The 15836-nt window shown below is 40.5% G+C and overlaps 2 protein-coding genes across 3 annotated transcripts in view; one reads left to right on the top strand and one right to left on the bottom strand.

Annotated features, from left to right (window-relative positions):
• Nucleotides 1–403: 403 nt before the first annotated feature.
• DNAJC17 (DnaJ heat shock protein family (Hsp40) member C17) overlaps nt 404–15836 on the bottom strand; it is a 31584-nt gene continuing 16151 nt past the window's right edge. For both annotated transcript variants that reach the window (XM_020795731.3, XM_020795732.3), the window contains exon 11: nt 404–592. In XM_020795731.3, coding sequence (XP_020651390.1) covers nt 470–592 — 123 coding nt within the window. In that variant the 3' untranslated portion in view covers nt 404–469. The remainder of the gene's footprint in view (nt 593–15836) is intronic.
• On the top strand, nt 6450–9164 carry C1H15orf62 (chromosome 1 C15orf62 homolog). The gene has a single exon (XM_078391513.1). The coding sequence runs from the start codon at nt 6582–6584 to the stop codon at nt 7113–7115; it is 534 nt and encodes a 177-aa protein (XP_078247639.1). The 5' UTR covers nt 6450–6581; the 3' UTR covers nt 7116–9164.

The following is a 15836-nucleotide window of genomic DNA, read 5'->3' as shown; positions in this document are numbered from 1 at the left end:
ACGTCCTCATAGAGCGAATTCATCGCTCTACAGGGCGCTCGTGCGAGGCACCACTGTATTTCCTTCGCTTGGAACTGAAATATGGTTGGGCAGACTGGGATGAACTGTTCAGTGGATTGGCACATCAGTGAAGAGTTTGAATCCCCATTGTGTTGCAGGGAGAAGGGTCAGCTGAGATCACAAAGATCATGTCTGGCTGCTAAGGCTATGCATCCTGCTAGCTGTGCAGGCCTCGGCAAACTGCATGGTCCCTGAGTGCGAACAGGAGGAGGGACTGGTAAAGGCAGCATAAGGTTTTAAGCCCTGATGAACAGTACAAGAATATTATGGAAGCAAGCTTCTATTACATAAACATTCTTGATCAGGATGACCAGTTTACTTCTTCAAGAAAACTACAGCTGCGTTGAAAAAAAGACATTTATTGACTTAATAAGTTTATGTAAAAGTATCATATAATGTTTTTCTCATACTACGTGCATGACTCTTCCTCATCTTCCCGTTGCATTTGCTCAATCAGCTTCTGTCTCTCTGCAGCCTGGCGCATCCGCATCATTACAAGGCTTTCATAATCCCGTTCAGAAACTACTGAATCCTAAAGAAAAGAAATGACAACATTAAAAAAATCTTTGCTAGTTTTTCAAACATTGTAGCACTGTTTAGAGAGAGAGAATGCTACCTGCCACAATAGTTCAAGGAAACAGTGCTGTTCACAGCAGTGTATAGAAACGCAGAATCAAGGTGGCTGATATATACAGTGGTGCCTCGCATAACGATTTTAATTGGTTAAAAAAACGTTATGTGAAACATCGTTATGTGAAACACCATTTCCCATAGGAATGCATTGGAAACCAGTTAATCCGTTCCAATAGGCACGGATTGCCGTCCTTAAGCGAAAAAACCCATAGGAAACATCGTTAAACGATACAATGTTTCCTCCATTGGAATGTATTGAAGCTGACTCGATGCATTTCAATGGCTTTGCGAAGTCAATTTTTGCAAATTTAAGTGTGTCATAAAAGGGTCAAAAATGGTTTTAAATGCTTGGATTAGCTTCTGCACCCTCTAAAACAGATGCAAAAGTTAATTTGGCTTTGATCTGACTTTTCATTAATTTATGGTGAATTTTCCCCCCCCAACTTTTGACAGCTGTCAAAATCTGACAGCTCCATTGGTTCCTATGGGGGAAGAAAAAATTCACAAAAAATTAACGAAGACTCAGCAACTGTTCTAAATGCTTGGATTCGTTAGAGGACCCCCTAAGTCGTGTGCAAACCTGATTTGGCTTTGATCTGACTTTTCGTTAATTTATGGTGAATTTTTTTCGGCCCATAGGAACCAATGGAGCTATCAGATTTTGACAGCTCCATTGGTTCCTATGGGCTGAAAAAAAAATTCACCATAAATTAACGAAAAGTCAGATCAAAGCCAAATCAGGTTTGCACACGACCTAGGGGGTCCTCTAACGAATCCAAGCATTTAGAACCGTTTTTGACCCTTCTAAGACACTTTTTAAATTGAAAAAAGAAACATCGTTAAGTGAAGCAGGGGACCTAAAATCGCATTCGTTATGCAAAGCATGGTCCCAAACTTCGCTAAGCGAAAATCTCCCATAGGAAACATCGTTATACGGGGCATATTATTTTCTAAAAAAACACACATTGTTATGCGAATTCATCGCTAAACGAGGCACTCGTTAAGCGCGGCACCACTGTATTACTAACAGTTGTTGACTAGCAATATATTTGATCCACAGCATGGTAAGCTGCTTCATATTCTCTTTTTGACATCTCTTTGAGTTCAAAGGCTTAATAATTGTTGAAATTTCTCCTATAAGAAAAGCAGAATAACTGTCACACAGAATGTGGGAATGTAGCTATTGTTCCCTTAAGCAGCAATATGAGAACTGTGCTATGTACTGTTGACATAACCGTCAATGTTACATTTCTTAACTGTTCATTGAAAAGGTTTTCAATGGACATTATTTATTTATTTAATCAACTGGCACAGAACAGCCCAAAACCCATGTTTTTCAAGCAATCACATTTTTACCCAAGCAATCAAAATAAATTATTTTAGACTCTTACATTTTAAAGGATACTTTGGAGAAAAATAGGAGTTTGTTAAAAACATATTTGTTTCCTGAAACTATGATGAGCAAAATAGATCAAAAATCTTTTTATGGAAAATATTTTTATGTTGGCAATTATATATTTTCATGCCTGATAAGACTTTTCAAGATTTCTGAGGTCACTGAAAACAAGAAAGCAAAACTTAACTGGCAGATGGGCCAAGGTAAGTGATAGAGAACAGAGAGAACTGAATAATATAATTGAGACAGCCAAGTAACAGAACACACATTTTCCAAAATATTGATCATAATTTTTCTATTGGATATCCAGCTTTGCATACCTTGATATGCCTGAGCCTTCAAGCAAAGTAGCACAGTACACCTGGGAAAGGGCGATGTCTCACACCACAGGGAGACTTATGATAATTAAAGACTTACTCCTTCCACCTCATGGCAAAGAATACTGCAAGTTGGACAGGCCATGAGAAGAGAGGATATTTTTAATTACCAAAAAATCTCCTGCTGATGATGTCTTCATTCTTCCACAGAAATAATTTACAGGATTTTGGTCATTGTGTTTCCCAAAAGAACAAGATGTTGTGCACTCAGCAACCCACAGTGAAGACTCTAAACGACACTTTGCTGGCAAAATCTCTTGGATTTGTTCTGACTTGGATGCTGTAGTTGATACAGCTCTTGTGAACGTAATTTTGGCACCTGCTTGTCCTGTGTTAATGGATAAGTTTCTGTTTTTGCAACCTGATGTGAACAGGACCCTTGGAGAGGTGAAGATTACCACTTGTCTTCTGGACCCTTGTCCTTCCTGGCTTAAAAAAGCTGCCTGAGAGGGACTGGCCGAGTGGGTATGAAGAGCAATGAATGCCTTCTTGTACTAGGGTAGGATCTTAGTATCTTAAAGGAGGCACTAGTAAGACCATTGTTGAAAAAGCCCTCCTTAGATCTCCCCGTATTCTGTTTCATCTCCCATGCTATTTAACATTCACATGAAACCACTGGGAGAGGTTCTCTGGAGTTTGGGGTTTGTGTGAACAATATGTGGATGAAAACCAACTCTATTTCTCCTTTCCACCAAATATGAGGAAGCTGTTTCAGTTCTAGATCATTGTCTGGTATCAGTAACGGACTGGATGAGGGTGAATAAACTGAAATGTAATCCAGACAAAACAGAGGTGCTCCAGGTCTGTCAAAAGGCAGATCAGAGAATAGCTATCCAACTCTGTGCTGGATGAGATTACACTCTCTTCGAAATGCAACTTGGGTGTGCTCCTGGATGCCCAGGTGTCAGTGATGGTCAGGAGTGTCTCTGCACAATTAAAATGAGTGTGCCAGCTGCACCCATTCCTGGATATGTCTGATTTGGCCACAGTGACACAGGCCTTAGTTATATCCTGGCTGGATTACCATAATGTACTCCATGTGAGACTGGCTTTGGAAAGGGTTGGGAAATTTTACTGGGTCTAAAACACTGTAGCCAGATTGTTAACTCAGACTGATTACAGGGACCACCTAACCCCTCCCCCCATTTACAGCTGCCCCACTGGCTGCCAATCAATTTTTACGGATAATTCAAAGTGCTGTTTTTAACCTATAAATCTCTAAATGGCTTGGACCAAGATATCTCAAAGACTGCTCTCCATTTATGAGTATGCCTGGGTGTTAAGACCATCAGGAGAGGCTTTCCTCTTGGTCCTACCACCCTCACAGGTGGGGACATAGGAGAGGGCCTTCTCTGTCACTGCTCCCAGATTCTGGAACTCCTTGCTACAGGAGGCCAGGCGCTCCTTCTGCAAGCAGGCAAAGATTTTCTCTTTAGGCAGGCTTTCCTTTAGTGACTGGCTTAAATATGTATTATTTATTTCTTTTTAAATATTAAAATAACTTACTGTTTTTAGCTTTCAATATTGCCTTTTAAAATAATATAAGCTGCCTTCAGTACTTTTTAAGGAGAAAGGCAGAGTAAAAATATTTCAAATAAAATCATAGTTTATTGATTGTGATACTACAGCCTTTTCTGAACTAATAAGTGCAATAGGTGTTTTGTGTGTGCTAAATAAAAGTGACCTAATGCTCTTATGTTAACATGAAGGCAACACACAATATCATTATCCTGCAGCAAACAAGAAACCGTATCATCACTTACATCTTTACATACTGTAGTAACAAGAAATTTAATTACTATTTACATTTTTATCCCACACTAATCTCAAGGAATTTAAGTTGGTGTATGCCTGAGATCTAGCACACGTACTTCATTTTTACAGCAGTTGCTTAGGCTGAGCGTAACGCCCAATGTGCTTCATAGCCGAGTCAGAATTTGTCTCCTTGGTCTAATTCCATTACTATAAAAAAGAAACCCTCCTTCTTGCTCATGCTTGATTTTCATTCATTATTATAACAGATGTATATTAGAAATGGAGAAAAGGATGCAAGAATTAACTGTGTCAAGAACTAGACTGACATTTTATAGGTAAAAAGGCAAGCCTGATTTTAAAAACAAGCAGATGCCCAGAAGCTTGAGAATGTTCAGAGCAGCAGCTGAAGATGCTGTTGTTGAGTATAATCCTAAATCTCTCTATCCTTTCAATACTATAAAGAAGAGGACCCAAGGTCCAGTGGACAATCGGCCACAAGGTTCAACAGAAACACAGCCCCAGTGATAGGGCTCTTTCCCCACCAGTTTCTCTAATCATTTGTCATATTCTTATACATGAGTCAGAAATTCTATGTCTCATCGCCTGGCCCTTCTGACAACTGGCCCATTAGGAATGAAAATTCAATTTGCTATGATAGATAGAATTAGGGTCCCTTGATCTTGGAGCTAGGCAGACAGGGCTGAACCTGACTGGGTGCTATTATTATATTGCCCCTTCCTCCAGCAACCATATTGAAGAAAGCGATCAATGATAGTCGTTCAGGTGCTCCACTCAAGCCTTGAATCTGGTTGAGGCAGCACAGGTTGACTTGTGTGCCAGGTCTACACACCTACTTCCTGCAACTTTGGTTATTAACTAATAGTGTACATCCTAGTTTCTGATGTGACTGAGTCAGCAAGGGTGTGGCACAGAACACACACAAAGAAACTGCTGCCTGCAAAACATACGAATGGTTGAGTGAGAAGCGTAAAGAGCAACACAGAAAGAAATGTGTTCTAGAGGAAGAAAAGCTTAAAAAATATAGTGGATGGATACTTAACCAATCCCAAGGCAGGAAACCCCTGACACAGGTGTGCTTGCATTGTATCGGATACATTTCCTTCACAACTCTCCACTCGGCTGCCTTCTCTGTTGCTTCATCTCGCAGTAAGTAGTAATTCTAAATTTCATTCTTCTCAATGCTGAACTGCATATTTACAAATCTTTCAAGGGCATCTTTTCATTACTAAGCAACAATATTTACCTTTTAATGGTGGAATATGGAACATTTTTCAAAATTGAGAGTATATTATGCTCCAAAATCTGGGTATGGTTCACACAACGACATACCTACTTCCCATGCCTTTCATTTAGCTTTGCTTTGGAAGTCAGACACCGCAATTTGTCTGTTTAATAAAGATGCAAAGTCACCCAAAGGCCAAGTTGGGATGGGCCACCTACAGATGGTAGGCCACAGACAAGTCCCAATGAAGTAGTAAATCTGCCCTATACTACTTTCAAATTGCCAAGCCATTGCTTACAACTGCATTAGGCAGACAAGGCAAAAGAGAAGATGAGATGGAAGAGTAGCAAATGAGGAGTGAAGGCAGGATAGGGAAAAATAGGAGTACATGAGGTGGAAAGCAAGAGAGGAAGAGACTGATGTGGATTGTGAAAGAGATGGTGTATGAGGACTACAGAGGAGAGAACGTAGAAGCCAGTAGAACAGCTAAAAAGTGTTCTGAGAAGGATAAGTGGTTGGGAAGACAGTCTGAAGCAGGTAAAAATGGCTGCAGAAAAAAAGAGCAATAATTACATTTGAAAAGTTATAAATGGCTTCAATATTCATACTCAAAACTGATTTTTGCACCAGGTTTTTCCTGTAGACACTGAGAGCTACTGCTACATGTACCCAGTGTTGTCTTCACTGCATGTTTTGTTTATGAAACAATACAGAATAGCATAAATTCATAATTTTGTTTGCTCAGGTAACTTTACTAATTGTGGTTCTTGTGGGTTTTTCGGGCTCTTTGGCCGTGTTCTGAAGGTTGTTCTTCCTAATGTTTCGCCAGTCTCTGTGGCCGGCATCTTCAGAGGACAGCACTCTGTGCTCTAACTGTACTTACTGACTTAGAAGGAGTGCCATAAAACCCATTCTTAGTTTAACCTTCTAACTTACTGGCTTCTATAATGTGGGCGATTGCTATAAATGTCTTTTTTGGGGACCCAGCTTGTTGCTTTTTTTGGTTCATTTTCCAGGAATAAGAAGAAAGAAGGTGACCCACAGAGCCTGAGTTTGGCTTGTGCCCAAGGCTTTTTGCTGTGCTGTTAAACACCTGCCTTTTACTGCTTCCTTCAGCATGGACACTTGGCGGAGAGGCTCCATCAGATCTCCAGGTTTCTTCAAGCGTCTCTCATTCAGGAGGAATAAGAAACTGGGCAGTCAAGTCATTATCCTGAATCACAACAGTCAAACACTAGACACCAGTGGACAGTACCACAAAAAGGAGCTCCTAAGAGATCTGAAAGGGAAGTCAGACTATCTATCATGTCAGAGTGAGCAAAACCTTGCTGCCAAGCCACCTCCAAAACCACCTCGGCTATACCTGGACAGTACCAGCTGCCCCAATATAATAGACCACACAGATTCTCCATCTCCAGAACTCTCTTTTCCAAATGCTTCACACCAATCCCACAAGGCCACTCAAACACCACCAGACCTATTTTGCAAGAACCAAGCTTTAAATTGGGACCCAGCTGACACCACCTCCTGGCATGGCAAGCCTCTGCCTGATCCATCGGATCCTTTCCTTTCCTTCAAACTGGACTTTGGACCCTCACTCCTTGATGATATTCTGCAAGCACTGGGAAAACAGAATTTGCTACTAAATTAGTTGATCATCAGGATAAACTAGAGGAAGAAACCATACTGGCCTATAGGCCTCTCTCGGTTGAAACACAGCAGCCCATGCTGAGTGTTGTTCTTTCTAAGGTGAGCTCCTTTCTTATGGACCTGTTAGAGTACACTATAAGAGCTTGTTATCAGTATTGCAAGTACTGTTTCCATTCATGCCCATGCACAAAGAAGGAGTAGCTATGGTGTGACACTCAAAGCCATAAAGAGCAGAATAGGATTCTTCGGAAAACTCACACAATCTAAAATCTCTGCTCTGTTTCTAGATTAGAGGCATTCTATATAAAGCTGTTTCAGAGGCAGAAAGCAATAATCTTGAATGATGTACAAAGGTGAAGTGGGCAGACAGAATAATGAAGATTGTATTCTCTTATGTCAACATGTATTTCCCTCATTAATTCTAATTAATGGGCATATTTAAGCTACTGGAAAGTCAAAACATAAAGTAATTGTTTTGCTTTCTATTCATTAGAAGGAAAAGTACTCTACAATGGCTTCTTCAATATACCATGGATAATCTACTATAAAATGTGAGAGTGTATATTTTAGGTAAAGGTAAAAGTTGCCCTTGACATTTAGTGCAGTTGTGTCCGACTCTAGGGGTGGTGCTCATTCCCATTTTCAGGACGTAGAGCCAGCATTTGAACAAAGACAGTTTCCGTGGCCAGCGCAACTAGACACAGAATGCCATTACCTTCCCACCATGGTGGTACCTATTTATTTTCTCGCATTTCAAACTGCTAGGTTGGCAGGAGCTAGGGCAAGCGACGGGAGCTCACTGTGATGTGTGGGTTTGAAGCGCTGGTGTTTTGATCTTGCAGCACAGAGGCTTCTGTGGTTTAACCCACAGTGCCACCATGTCCCTGTGTATATTTTAGTGCTTATTAAAATATTTACTGTACTTCCTTTGTAGTGCTGTTGCTTTCCATTGGCAAGCATTCATCAAACAGGGTGATTGGGAAAATCCCTACTCCACTGATTGTAGAAGGAGCTTCAAAAGGGCCTTGGCATAAAAGCAATAAAGCTGCTGCTCTGCACCACTTACCCAGCAGACAAAGCCCAAGGTGTACCAGCCTAAGACCCTTCACAACAGAATTAATTTGCATCCCCATGGCCTTTTTTATACAATCAGGTGGTTCAATGGCTAAGCTGAAAGTTCTCATTTAGTATGTTTCCACCCTGCCTTAGTCATGGAATATCACAGGGTGAAGTGGAAAGGGGAGGGGGTTGGGGGACCAAACATCATTGTTTTCTACTTTAATCCTTTTTCTTGGTGTTTTTCCAGTATCTTCTGTCTTTTCTTACTACAGAAAAGTCTATTAAAGAGGGAAAACACGCAGAGCTATACAATTCCTTTAGCAGCATAAGGTACCACTGGCCTAGAGGCACCACTAGAATTATTTCTCTGAATAAACTAAACATTTAGAGTGATTCCCAATCATATCCCTTGCTGTCTCAGAGCCAAAATACAAATATACTTAACCTGAATACATTCATTTTGGAGAAATAGCAGCCATGGGACCCTGCACTGGTTTTCTCCTCGGGTGAAAAATACTCTACTACCTGCTTGCCATTTACCCCCAAACAGCTATGACTATTTGCAGAAAACAGCAGTTATTCCATGGCTTTACTCCAGAAGCACCACTGGACTGTTTCTGAGAAGAATGAAGAACCGATTAGCATTACTAAAATGCTTATCAGTAAACAACACTTGTATGCAAGAGCGGATGGTTTTTTGAAGTATAGTGGTGCCTCGACTTACAACCATAATCCGTTCCAGAAGATGGGCGTAACTCAAAATGGTTGTAAATCGAAGCACCATTTCCCATAGGAATGCATTGGAACGCGAGTAATCCATCCCAGAACACCCCCCAAAAAAATCACCAAAAAACCCCACAAACAAACCACTAATGCGATGGGGCTGGGGGGGAAAAATACCCCCCCCACACACACAGCCAGCCCCATCAGAACACCATGGGACTGCAAAAAAAAAAAAAAAAAAAAAAAAAAAAAAAAAAAAAATCAAAAACACCCTCATACACACAGCCAGGCCCATTGGAAAGTGAGGGGGCTGGGGAAAAACACACACCAAAAGACAACAAAAAAATCACAGCACAGAAACATAACCCCCCCAAAATCCAAACCCACCCTGCAAAACCCTGTAAATGTACTCACCCAGAAGCAGAAAGCAGCACCAGGCAGTTCCAAGCCTCTCTGCAAACGTGCACACACTAACCATTGGGGCGAAAGAGCTGCAAAGAAGCTCTTCACCGTCTAATGGATAGCCCTCTAATTTGAATTCCCCGCCTTTCCCCCCTGCCTCTTTTGTTTGCAACTCAAAACTCTGGCTGCAAGTTGAAGCAAAATTTTGCGGCCGGAGCTGGTCGTACGAAATGGTCTTACCTTCGTAAGTTGAGGCACCACTGTAATCCAGCGTAAAGCCTTGACTGTAGAGGACATACAGTGGATTTTTCCTCCAAGATAAAACTGGCCAAGTTAGGCATACTTGTTTAGACATACTGTATGACTAATGTCTCATATACTGTAGCTTTGGTTCTCAATTGAACACATGCTTACACTGGATTCTGAACTCACCCACTTCTGCATACCTGGGATTCTGAGCATATGCCACCAAGAAGTTCCTAATTAAATAGAGACTCCTGTCCTTGCTTCCATGTCTAGCCAAACGATATTGTATAAATAAGAATTGTGCTTAGAAGTAAACTCAGGGTTTATCTTCTCACATGAAAATAGGAAAATAGCTTTTCAGAATCATAAGGCTTGCTGTATTTTATTTAGGAGCACAGCTTCTCTATAAAAATGTCAGACAATTCTCACTCTGATGTGAAGATATGACAGCAATGTAATCAGCATGCTATTGCCTAGCTAGTATTTCTGTTACCAGGTGCAGTGAATGGTGTGTCTGAAGAAATGGGCTGCAACCCAAACAAGCTACTTGAAAAGTATTATATACTGAAGTCTCTGCCAATAATTAAGTTTCAACTTTATATATTTGTTTTGCTTAACATTCATGTTAAGAACACGCCTGTCAGCTGCCAAATTATCTTCTTGTTTGCCCAGTACTGAAATATTTTAAAATCCACTGAGCGCCCTATGCTGTACTACTTGAGAGGGGCAGCTGAAAGCCTCTTTTTAAATGTTTTTCTTTGCTGTCTTTGTCTTTGATTATAGCCCCGTGTTTCAAAATATCAATAAATTATTTTTTAAAGGCAATCCAAGGAGGCTCAGATTAAAATTAAGCTGTTGACATTACAGGTTGCTATGCTTTTCTTGCTGAAACCAACTAGGCATAGCTACCTCTCTGAAAACTGCTCAATTTGAGTTATACTTGTTAAAAGTGGTCTTCCTCTGAATCTTCTAAAAGAAAGAACCACTGAATGTTAAGAATTTTGCATTTCAGGCCCCATTCTAACAAACAGATATATTAAGTACAGGAAGTTATCTTCTAAAGTAGCAGGAAACACCAGAGCCAAAATAGAAAGAGCAAACTGTCGGCACACAGGCAGAGCAATCCTGGATATGGTCAGAAGGGAAAGAGTGTGCAGTGGAGCCACTGTCATATCTGGAGGCCTCTTAGCTCCCCCTTGCTGTTACAGAGGAGTGGGGAAGTCCTTTTTCATCAGTATCCTTGTCTGCAAATTTTCCCTCTCACTGAAAAAATAAGAGAGAGTTAACTATGCCAGCTTCAGTGTGGCACTGCTTTAAGGCTTGTTTGTGCCATGGCAAGAGAATAATGGGTTTAAGATCTGGTGAATCCACAGCCTTTCCTGACAAGTCTACAGAATTCTCTGATCTGATATAGCTGTCTAAGGAAACACAAATGGCTGGTCAGAAACAAGGATGAAGCTTGCCACAGCCACTCACAAACGATTCAGCCTGCAAAGAGAGGTTGGAAGCATTCCATGGCCCCTCAGCTGACTCTCTCAAGTAGCACAGGATAGGGTGCTTAGTAGATTTAAAAATATTTCAATATAGGGCAGACAAAAAGATATTAACTTGGCACCTGGGAGGTGTATTATTAACATGAATGTAATAAAAAAAAACATGGCACGGCAGATAAGAAATCATATTTGAGCCTTCCAGGGTTTTAAATGAAAAGACAAACTGAGATTGATTTAAAAACTCAAAGATGTAACAATAAGATGAAATACTGTTTGACAAGCGGGCAGGGGGAGATTATATGAAGTCACAAGCATATAGATTTAATTTGTGGACTCTGAGCTCCAGGAGAGATGTGCAGAAAGCAGACGAAATATGTGGTCACATGGGAACAATCCTACAGAACCAGGAAGGGTGGTGAGGCTCTATTACACACATGGCACAACAACACAAAGATGTTTTATATTGCAGTGTTTCTTTTTCTGGAACTTTGTCTATCATAGGCTTAAATATGCAAAACACAATGCCCAGAGTCCATTAATGGTCTGTGAGAGACCTTCTAACCACTTTAGGACTTTGTTTAACTGTAAGCATTTATTTTCAGAATCATTTCCATGTCTTGTAGTGCAGAATCTTATTTCAGTCTGCAGAACTGTAGAGAATGGGGATGTACCTAGAAACTTGTTCTAACTACATAAAATACTCAGGTTGCAGAATTCAGCCTTCTGGACACACAGTTAGGGTAGAGAATTCAGTAATGTTTTTCTTTCGAAAATAAAAATATAGGGATTAGAGATGGGCATAAATGGCAGTTTGTGATGGTTTGTGGTTCATAGTTATTCACGAACCATTAACTTTCTGAAAGTGCTCTTTCATGGGGTAACCTACTTTGGACAGACATCCCAAATCCAATTTTCGCCAAACTTTGAGATGGTGGAAAGTGAGTCATGTGAAGATTTGTGGCATGTTTGGCATCTCTAACTCATACTGGGGCCATTCTAGAACTCCCAGAAGTCTCCAAGAGCATAAATCACTAAGTATATGATTCGCCAACATCGATTGGCATTTCATTTCGTTTTTGGCAGGCACATGTTTCTGAGCACCCTGAAAACAATTAAGAAATGGCACAGTTCATGGTGTTTTGGGGTTTGTTTGTTTTGCTTCGTGGTTCATTTTGTGCCCATCACTAATAGGGATAACAGCCAATTAGGATGTTTTTGCTGATGTTACAAACAACATTCTTCTCTGTAATGCCAACTAGCTGAGGGGCAAATTCTTCAGGGGAAAAAACAGTGGCTTCTACCTCCTTTCACCCTGTAAACTGTCCCCATTTTATTCCTTATCGTTGGAAATTCACTGGTACAAAGGGCTATGTTTCAACTATAGTATTTCCCTTCCACTGTTGAGAAATAAAATATACAATTGGAATTAAGTAAGGGCTTGGAATGGAACATTTCAACATGTGTGATCGAGCATGTAGCCAGAAGGCCAACCTGATTCATACACTCCCTCACCTCCAATGAGCTACAGCTTCAGTTAAGCTGCCAGCTTTCTTTGCCCCTCAGCTCAGACACTGTAATCTCATATAGCTATGACCTCCCAGTCAGATGCACTGTGATGGAAGCATGCCAAGACAAACCCAGTCACATGTCATAGATTTAGTAAGAAGCAAACCTTGCAGCCAAAATTCTTCTGCCTAAATACTTTATTTATTTATTTAATTTATTAGATTTATACCCCGCCCATCCAGACAGATAGTCTAATACAAACAAAACCTTCTGGTTAGAGTCAATTGCTGCTCTTCAATCCTTAAATAAAGGGACTCACACCAAGTTCTACAGAGCATGCTTGTGAGTGTTGTTGACACTGCTGAGAACAGAGCTTGAGAAAATTATTAATTTTGCTTACAGTATCCAGAAATCCTTGGCTCCATTAACTGTGGCCATGGTGGTTGAGGGACTGTGTAAGCTGTAGTCTAAAGAAATACAGTAACTCTAAGCTCTAGTGAAAATGGGAAGAAACCATAGTTTTGCCTCAGACAACCTGATTTTAATGCTGCTTTTGATCCTGTTTAGAGTTCTGTTCCCTTATTGTACTTTGGACAGGACAATGTGTAATCTATAAACAGCCAACCCAGTGGAGTCACATGGAAAACCACCCTTCAAAGAGAGCTGTAAATGCACCCTAGCTGGAACCGCCCAGCTTCAAACAAAACCTCAGGGAGACTGAGGCGGTTTCTCAGGAACAGCCACTTAGAATCAGCTGCTAGCTAAAAACAAAAGAAGATCCAAACAACAGTCACTTCTGAGAAGCTGCTGGAGCACCTGCTCATTAAGTACACAACTACTATTTTCTCACCCACACACTGCTGAAGACATTATCTAGGCTATGGACACAGACAAAAAGAGGCCAGACGATCTCTATAAGTTTCCTTGGTGCTTTAACATCTAAGAACAGCAGGGAAGAACATATATGCCAGCAGCTGGGAGCTGGGAACCCATCCCACAAACGAAGAAACGTTGTTCTATAATTGAGACTAACATTTTCAAGTTCAGTTCATCTATTCCTTTTTCAGGGAGCCAGCATTGATAAAACAAATGAGATACTGTAGAGACTAAAGCAGCAATGGTGGAGAACTCAGAGCTGTTGTGGGTGAACATGAGATAAAGACTATTAGAAGGCTTACACTATATATATAAGAAATCTCTGGGAAAGCCTGTATGGAGTTTGGGGGTTCTCTGCCATCAGTAAGCTGATGACATCCAACTTCATTGCTCATTTCATTTAAATCTGACATAACTTTTTTGGCTCTAAGCTATTATTTGGTGTCAGTAATGGTACGGATGAGGGGAAACAAATTGAAACTTAAGACTGTGGTGCTCTTAGTTAGTCAAAAGACAGAATAGAGAATAAGCCTGTTTTGATTACGTTTAGACTCCCACTGGAAACTCAGGTTTGCAGCTTGGATGTTCTCTAGTTTCTTCAGCCTCCTAAATATCAGCAGTTACTAGAGTGTATTTGCATAGTTAAAGCTAACATGCCAATTACAGACATTTCTTGAGATGTCCGATTTTGCTATGGTGACACATGCCTCAGTTACCTCCCACACAGCTTAATAAAATACACTCTGCATAAAGCTGCCTTTGAAACTTCAGCTGGTCCAAATCACCACAGCCAGATAGTGGGTTATGGCCAGTTACAGGGAGCAAATGATTCCTATTTTACATCCTATTTTGGTACTACCAGTCCATTATTGGGCACCACACAAAGGAAAAGCTATGACCTATAAAACCCTGTAGAAGAACCCCATCTCCCTCTATGAGCCTCTTTGGGTTTTTATCTCCTCAGTGAAGGCCTTATCTCAGTCCTACTGCTCCTACAGGAATGTCTGGTGAAGAAATAAGAGACAGAGACTTTATTTGATGGGTGGGCTCTTGAATTCCTACAAAAAGGTAGGTTGCCCCCCCCCATCATTCCTTTGGAAGGTAAAGACCCTTCTCTTCAGGCAGACTTTTAGCAACTGACTAAGCTGCCGAGACAAGTTTTAATGGGGTATGCTATACTATTCTCTCTTTTTTAAAAAAAGATTTAAATTTAGTACTATTTTATTTTTATTATATGCTTAGCTGCTTTTTAAGTATGCAACTAATATATACTTCTTGTTATTTTTGTGATACCTTCGGACCTGCATTGAGAGAAAGGCAAGACAAAACTAAAGTCATTAAATAATACTGATTGATTGATTGATTTTATTTATTTATTATATTTCTGTACTGCTCCATCTTGTGGCCATGCCACTACTCTGGGCAGTTTCCAACAGTGAAATAAACATCAACTCAATCACACCATGCCAACCCACAGATATAGAAATATAAAAATATAAAATATAAAAAGAACCACACAGCTAAACACTCAAGATGGCAGCAATGGGCAGAACTCAAACTACAAAATATTACCAAATGTAAAACTAAGTAACAAACAGTTATAAAATTATATAATAATTAACAGTAAAAAATAATGCAGGCTTTGAAATGGCAAAGGAAATGAAATTTTAAAAGAAACATGGAAAACTAGGTGGTTCAGCATCATAGGACATATCCTACATCTAAAAAAATTCCTTTGCCATCAACACTGTTTTCTTAATCATCTTAAACCCATTGTGAACGGTAAAGCCAGTTTTAAAAGGAAGCATTTCAATTAGTAGGAACACAGGAAATGACTCAAAAACCACGTGACTTGAGTCTGCTAAAATTAAAACACTTCATATTGTGGGGTTTTTGAAATGTAGACAGGCTCCTAGATATTCAACAGAGGCTGTGCTGGAATTGCACAACCTCAAAAGGTTAGACTGGTAAGTGCATGAGCTAGTCTGCCCTCTGGTGGGCAGTCAAAACTGTATGATTGCATTTTGCCTTTGGTTTTCCAAAGCTGGCTTTCAAAATGGTTGTAAGTTTTTCTTTCCAGTGTGGTGTAGTGCAGTGGTCCCCAACTTTGGGCCTCCAGATGTTCTTGTACTACAATTCCCAGAAGTCTTCACCACCACCTCTGCTGGCCAGGATTTCTGGGAGTTGAAGTCCAAGAACATCTGGAGGCCCAAGGTTGGAGACCACTGGTGTAGTGGATGGAGTGAAGGACTAGGATCCTGGACAACAGGGTTTGAATCCCCGCTCAGTTGACTGGGGAACTGGTAAAACCATTGCTTAAATATCTCACAATGTTCGCTCTATTTTTCCAACAGTGCTGGGTCCTTCCTGCGTACATGGGGTCCGGCTGTGACTGAAACCAAATGGGCAGCAACACC

Source organism: Pogona vitticeps, chromosome 1 (assembly GCF_051106095.1).
Source record: "Pogona vitticeps strain Pit_001003342236 chromosome 1, PviZW2.1, whole genome shotgun sequence".
NCBI lineage: Eukaryota > Metazoa > Chordata > Lepidosauria > Squamata > Agamidae > Pogona > Pogona vitticeps.
The sequence above is the reverse complement of the archived record's forward strand: the minus strand, read 5'-3'. Positions and strand labels throughout refer to the sequence as shown.

What these genes read in the sequence shown, in the direction of transcription:
- C1H15orf62 (XM_078391513.1), top strand. Translation starts at nt 6,582, where the DNA reads ATGGACACTTGGCGGAGAGGCTCCATCAGATCTCCAGGTTTCTTCAAG.